General features: G+C 42.8%; 1 protein-coding gene across 1 annotated transcript in view; it reads right to left on the bottom strand.

The window, feature by feature from the left end:
• Nucleotides 1-208: 208 nt before the first annotated feature.
• MCM9 (minichromosome maintenance 9 homologous recombination repair factor) overlaps nt 209-7631 on the bottom strand; it is an 86970-nt gene continuing 79547 nt past the window's right edge. Inside the window, 4 exon segments of the mRNA XM_021693449.1 lie at nt 209-1198; nt 1200-1983; nt 6153-6298; nt 6987-7069. Coding sequence (XP_021549124.1) covers nt 509-1198; nt 1200-1983; nt 6153-6298; nt 6987-7069 — 1703 coding nt within the window. The 3' untranslated portion in view covers nt 209-508.

Raw genomic sequence — 7631 nt, 5'->3', positions numbered from 1 at the left:
GGCAAATAATAAATATTCACACTTCGCACATCTTGGGTGAAGGAAAAAAATAGGAAAAAAAAAAAACCAACAGAAAAGAGTTCATCTAACTTGTTAGCTTTATGAGGGCTACCTTCCTGGCATTTGCTCCTGAGTGAATGGGAGAAGCACTCTTAGGAAGACCCAACCCCCAATTAAAAAAAAGAGAGAAAGAGAGAGAGGGAACAAAACCAACTAAAAAACGAAACCAAAACAAACAGAAACATCTTGGGAATACAAGTATTCCATCTGCAAAATTAAGCACAATGTCAATTACTTTAAATGCTGTATCACACTGCCCGGCATTGATTATACAACTTCACAAGTCATGAAGATAAACCTGAAATTATAAAACCTGTCGGGAGAGCTGGTATTCAGAATGGTACTCAATATGGCCAATAGTTCTGTACACATACGGACACATGTCGATATCCCGAAGGTGCTGTGTGGAGCTGGGGAGGCTGAAATGTGACTAGAAAGCTTTTCATGATTATGGCTTTTTTCTCATTTCTTCATCCCAATCAAAATCTAATGCTTCGTCATCTAGTTCTGATAAAGTAAAGAGAGAGTTTTTGGAAAGAAGCAATCTCTCAGTGGACCCCTCCAGCTGAAAAGTTTTCCTTTTCCTGCCAAGCACTATAGCTGTGGCCCCGGGAGGAAGGCTGGGGCCTCTCGCCCCCCGGTTCTCACTTTCAGGAGGAGGAGGGGATTCTGATTTGGATTCAGAGGGGGAAGTAAAGGAGAAGTTGGCCAATTTGGCTAATGTGCAAGCATGAACCTTGCTGCTCTTATTATTGCATGAGACCTCTTCCTTTCTGTCTCTTTGACAAGTAAGAGGAGAATGCCCAGTCTGGTTCCCAAGCTCAAATTCAGGCTGGGTAACTCTTCCTTCAGGGCCGTGTTTGCTTTTCTCTCTTGATCTGTCTTCCTCCGGTGCCTGCTGGGACACTTCCTTTGCCTTACCCTGTGGCTGATTTGAGTTTCTGCTTCCTGAGGTAGAAGCCAACTTTTGTGGCCCCTTCCCAGGCAGAGCTGCTTCTCTTCTTGCTCTCTGGCAAGTTCTGGGACTTGGAACTGCTCCTTCAGTTGTGCCAGGAGACACAGCACTGTGGTCTTCAGGGGAGTGGGTCAGTTTTGACTTCTGTTTGAAAGTAAATTTTGCCAGTTTGGCCAGGGGGGGGGCCTGGACTCTCAACACTTTCAAGCTCAGGCTCTTCCATCTGAGCAAGGGATTTTTGTCTCTTTCTTTTGGGAGTTTCCAGTGTTCCTTCAGGGCCAGGGGCAGGACTGGACCGAGGCTGAGGAGGGCCTGTGGGCTGTAAAGGCACCGTGGCGGGGCTCCCGCACAACTCCTGCGCACCGGCCTTGCGCAGCTGGTGCAGCTTCCTGGGGACGTGATGAGTCAGTACTGAGTCCGGTTCACCAGCAGATCCTGCTACTTCGGAAACGATTGCTGCCCTTTTTGCCTCTTTCCCTTCAACATGGTCTGGCCTCGATGGAGCTTCTGTCTCTCCTGGTGCTGGAAGCTCTCCAGTTTCCAATTTGCTCCTTTGGCCTGGCTCACCCTTTACCTTACCCTGAGATTTGTTCTTGAAGTTTTGCAAAGCCATTTTCCCCCCAGTTGTTTTGGGAAATACAGGCACAGTGTTTTGAGGTTCAAGCTGATGAGTTGCTATGGAGTCAAACCAGTCCAAACTGTCATCTTTGCTATTTTTGTGCTCAGTGGAATATTTTCTATTTGTTGGTCTATTAGGCCCCCCATGGGATAGGGGATCGGGAAGTCGGCTTCCCTCGGGACTGCATCCAGGAGAGGAGGTCAGCATGCTACAGTTCACTTCCTGCTGTGCTGACCAGATTCTGGACGTTGATGCTTCTCCTGGGTCATTTTTGGAGGATCCTGGGTTAGTCTCTGCCTCCACTGCCTGTGGCTGGGATTGGTGCACACTCTGATTCTGTATCTGTAACCTGTAGCAGAGATAAGTAAGGAAAATGTATTGAGAGAAGAGAATTTGCGTTAACCTTTCCATTTCTTTAGTCTCTGAGATGCCATCTAAAGGGCTTGAGTCCAACATAATTCCAAGTTAATGCCAAACATAGTCTCTTAGAGCAGCAGGAGGAAATTATCCTTTTTCATCAGTAAAGGATTTAAGTGCTCTGATAATTATTTTAAAATTTAGTGAAACAAAGGAAATGAAGTAGCAGGTCTGTCTACTTTTTAAGCTCTCCCTACAAGTCCATTCAAGTTATTTAAGACTGTTTGAAGGTCAGTGTAAAATACTCATTCTTATCTCTCCTGTTAAATGTTCTGCTACAAGACAGGCTTGTTGCTATTTGCATGGTGGCCAGTTGCTGATCAAGTGGTTGTTTCATAGCCGGTTTGCAGATCAGAAACAAAGTGGAAGAGCACCTACAAGTCCCCTTCCTTGGGAGTAGAGACCATGATTCCCGCCACTGTGGCTCACACTGCCCCTGGGGTGGCGCGTGCACGGCACACGCCCTCCAGGCAACTGGGACATCTTTCCTGCAAAGCTCAGCCCCCGCTTCAGAAACATGTGCTCTGGGCAGCTACTCTCTATCAAGCTGACACAGAGGTGAAACCTACTGACCTCCTGGAATGAAGGATCTGATCAGTGATAATCATTTTTAATCTTGGGCATATTAGAAACTGAAATAATTCCAGAGGACCAATTTGTAACAGAGATGGTAGTTTCTCAAAAGGAGGTCCTTCAGAAAGCCCTTCCTAACAACTCAGAAATGGCTTCTCAGTATAAGGGGCAACATGGCCCCGCTTCCATGTGTTAAATTTGAAAAGGAATTAAACCAAAAAGCGGATGAGTAAATTATTCTAAGTCATGTGTAATCATAGAAAAAGGCGTAGAAGACATTAAATTTAAATGCATTTTAAATTTAAATATATTTAAATACATTAAAATGTTAATGGTAGGCCTTTCTGGGAATAAGATTATATGCGATTTTTGCTTTCTTAATTTATTACTGTTACTTTCCAAAATACTCTATAAAGAACATGTATTACCTCTTATGATCAGGAAAAAAACCGCAAAAAATTATTGTAAAAATACTGGGTTATATTCACTCACTGTAGATTTGGACACATTAATACAGCAAAATCCATATTCATTGTAGTCATAACCAAACAACAAGAAAAAAGAAATAGCTTTCAAAATTACTACTATCTGATATACATCAAATTGAGGTTAGGGATATTCATAATTGTTAAAGCTCCTTAAAAATGTTCTAAAAGATAGGGAATTTTAAAGGGGTAGAATAATTTAGCCCTACCATTTTAGTCTAATTCTGACTTTGGCAATTAAATTCTCCCCGACATAAAATGTCGGCAGTTTTACTATACGTTCCTAAAACACAGCTTCCTTGCATTTTGTTTTCAGGTGGATACAATGGCCACCATTTGAGGCTGGCTGTCACTAGTAAGCATTTTCCAGAATAAAAGTGTGATAAAAATACAAATAGCTGTATTACTCATATTTGACCCCCTGAAGGGATAGAGAACTCTTTCCTAAGGGGATAAACCCATATGCTACTTGGGCTTTTCTCACATGGTAAAATTGGCTTTAGATGTGTCTTGGAGGTCATTCACTTTCATTTGCAATGCACCTGGTTTTATAGCTTTGAGGATCAACACCCAGAACATGCCCCTGCATTTCAAAGACGTCTATACCAGAAGAAAAGAATATTTTAAGATAGAATCCTTTTTTTAGATCATTATCTATTCTTTTTTTTCTTCTTCTTTCCCTCCAGAAGGGTCATTTTGAATTTGGTAAGTCCAACTGCTATTTTTCTATCACATAACACCGATTCTGAGCTTCGTATTTCTTTCCTCCCTGAATACAGCATATGACAGCTTTTGGTAGTCCACATGACCAGTTTCTGGTCAGTCAAAATGAGCAGCTTCTCCAAAAGCCAAGCCAGGCCCAGGGCAGGCCTGAAAAGGATCTGCTACATCAAACCATAAAAGAACCAAAGGAATAGCTTTCATCTCAACACCATGCTCTGGATCATTAAAAAGCCAGGAGACCAAAAGGAAAGGGGGTTGATTTTATACAAAGGGCAAGATTACTGCAGGCTGGCACCTGGGTATTAGCAACACAAAGCCAGTCCCCACACTCCCCCAGAAGGCTGTGCTGGCGTTTTAGGAGTTTGAGAGAGAATGCTACTGGATGAAGGCAGTGACTGAAAGGAGAAAAGCCAAGAAAAGAATTCTCAAGGTTTTACTTATTCAGTCAACAGCCCCCCTGCAGTCCCCAAATTCTCCTTCAGCAGCTGCTGTGCTTCCACATGTCTCCATTCACCAGCCCCCAGCTTGGAGGTCAACGCCAACAGCCAGACTCAGGGCAGTCACTGAGCCACTTGCACTGATCACGAAGAGACCCAGATGGATACCCCTGCCATTGCTCACTCATGTTTCACAGGTATACACTCAAAGTCTAGCTTTTTAGAAGCTCATGTATGCAGGGAGCATGCAAACATTAAAGTGGGTGCAAAAATTCTTTAGGTAAGGCACGTGACACGTTCCTTCCCATGTGTCATTTTTTTTTTTTTTTTTTTTTTTTTTGCGAGAGAGAGAATGAGAGAGCACGAGAGGGAGGAGGGTCAGAGGGAGAAGCAGACTCCCTGCTGAGCAGGGAGCCTGATGTGGGACTCGATCCCGGGACTCCAAGATCATGACCTGAGCCGAAGGCAGTCGCTTAACCAACTGAGCCACCCAGGCGCCCCCCATGTGTCCATATTTTAACAAAACTTAGAAAGTGGAGTTTTGAAACATTGCTTTTGTCATTCTTGAGTTGTTACCCTGTGCGATGAGAAATAGATTTTCTTCTTTAACAAAATACATCGTTCTCCCTAGGGATTTTTTTTTTTTAGTCTGTTAAATATGTAAAATTTTAAAAGTCATGACTTTGGGCATGTAGGGAAGGAAAATGATGATGCTGAAGGGAGGGTCAGAGCTGTTGCCTTTCCCAGGTGAAAGTCAGTACTAGTTATCTCTACTTCCCTAACTTTCCCCACATGCTAGCTTTGGCTGGCCTGGGCCTCAGTCTTCTGTGATTTTCTTTCACCAGGGTTATATAAAGATCAAATATTTATTATGCTTGGAGAAAAGCTTAAAAACATTAAGAATAAAATTAAAATATTAATAAACACTAAGATTCTTTATGTAAACTCCCTTGCGCATGTCCTTTCCTGGCAAGGAAAAATGATAAAGCCAAATTATTAAAATATTTTGTGTCTGGGTCTGGCTTGGGGTAGATCACTTTCCTGGAGTCCAACTTCTTCTTTCTTAACAGCATTCCCAGGCACCTCTCTGAATAGCACTGCTCTACTTCTCTTGAGCCAAAGAAAAGAAGAGAAGAAGTAGTGGCAGTAAACAGAATGAAGCCCATTTACCAAGATTTCTTGATTCCATGGAAACTGTGTGTCTTCAGTGTAAACTGTGAGTAGCCAAATTTGGTGTTTCTCATGTAATTGGGAACCAGTGGTATAAATTCAGTAAATTAATATATAGTTTGGTATATATAGGAAAGGACCAGCCAGTGTTCTCTATGAGACTCACCAAACCAGCAAGCCAAGGAAATGTAGCTATGGAAGGTGGTCTCCAAAGATGGCAGCCATCAATTCCCCCGTTCCTGTATGTCTATGTCACCCCTCCCATCAAGATGTGGTGTCTATTTCCCCCTACCTTGCATGAGGCCTGATCTTGTATAAAATGTGGCGGAAATGATGTTGTACCAGTTCTGGCCCAGCTCATAAGAGGCCTGGCAGCTTCCATTTTTGTTCTGTTGGAGCCTTAAGCTACTGCCTTATAGTAGAGAGAGCCCAGCCAACACTAAGTGGAGTGGAGATAGCATTCTCACTGAGTCCTCCTGAATTTCTGACTCTCAGAAAAGTGAGCACTAAAACGGTGGTGGCGGTGGTGTTTTCTTTGTTTGTTTTTTAAGCCACTGAGCTTTTCGGTAGTTGATTATACAGCAATAGATAACTGAGACAATCCCCCACAGATAGTACAGACAGATTTTCCACTCAGTTTCCACTTTCTTTGTTTCACTAAATGTCCAACAAGGATTTTCCATTATAAGCCTTTCTTGGATTTCTTTTCTCACCTTTCAAGTCTTCTTAGCTCTTCACTCAAGAGGTTGTGCAGCTCTAGCTTTTCCAGAATAAGTTCGCACTGCCTCTGGTACTGCTTCAGAGGGTTTTCAGGAAAGGAAGTGTGGAGCGCATTCACCCCTCCCAGCAGTGCACCACCCTGAAGGGGCGAGAATATGGAAATATAGCAGGGGGAATCCCCAGGTCAACCTGCATCGAGGAAGCACCCACTAGAGACCACGGCTCCCAGATCAGCCCTCTCCACCCCCATCTTGGTATCAGAATCACCTGGGGGCCTTTTCCAAATTTCAGCAGTTCTCTCCCCCAATTCCTGGTAGCAAGCATTGCTCCAGGAAGCACACTGCCCTAGAGGGGCCATAAGCACCCTTCAGATGTGCTGAGTGAGACCCCTACTGTACACCAGTGGGCAAAAGCGATGCTACGGATGCAAAGGCTATTTCCACGACGAGTTTTTCCTCTTCTCTTAAATGGTTTCCTTTGGATCTATTTCCTTTGGATCTATATCTAGAATACAATCATTTTTATAACTTCTGATACGCTGTAAACTGTCTTTTCTTTCTTTACATGCTTATAATTAGGGTTCAAATATTAGGTGCTAGGGGCACCTGGGTGGCTCAGTCGTTAAGCATCTGCCTTCGGCTCAGGTCATGATCTCAGGGTCCTGGGATCGAGCCCCGCATCGGGCTCCCTGCTCCTTGGGAGCCTGCTTCTCCCTCTCCCACTCCCCTTGCTTGTGTTCCCTCTCTCGCTGTGTCTCTGTCAAATAAATAAATAAAATCTTTTAAAAAAACCCCAAAAAACAAATATTAGGTGCTGAACGCTCTCACCTGCATCGAGGATTCCATTACTGACACGGCTGTAACAGCGTCTTCCAGAGTCACAGTGTCACGAAACATCAGGCGGGCATGAGCTACGAAGATTAGGAAGACAGAAACGTCTTTAATGAGTATTTGAAGTGATATATGTAATACTTTATCTGACTCCCGTGAAAAAGTATATTTAATGAATGAGCTACTAATCACAAATTCATTTTACTAAAACAAGCACAAAAGTCTCATTTCAACTAGCTTTAAAGTTGGGTCTAATAAATAAAATAATGGGCCTAATCTTGCACAGCCCATGGCACTTCTGGGCATTTATATGAAAAAGTACTCTGGGCTCCAAAAAGAAAGGGGTTAGAGAAGCATATCTCTAATATTCAACACCTTTTAATCCTCATTCTCTTGTCTCTTATAGAAATAACACAATATCAAACTGATTTCTCATCTCTGGGCTTTTCAAAACTACCAAACTCATCAGCTTGCATTTGGGGTACTTCTTGTTTTAATTTTGGCTATAAATCCTTGACAAAGTAAAGTGCATTGGTTTTATAGAACTTTTTATTAAGCATATATTCTGTCATCGTATGATACATTCAGTACATTTGGAACTTTTTTTTTAAGAGCTATTTTAACAAAAGCTAAGTGTAAAAG

The sequence above is a fragment of the Neomonachus schauinslandi genome, chromosome 8 (assembly GCF_002201575.2).
Source record: "Neomonachus schauinslandi chromosome 8, ASM220157v2, whole genome shotgun sequence".
Classification (NCBI taxonomy): domain Eukaryota; kingdom Metazoa; phylum Chordata; class Mammalia; order Carnivora; family Phocidae; genus Neomonachus; species Neomonachus schauinslandi.
This window is presented reverse-complemented; position numbering and strand designations above follow the sequence as displayed.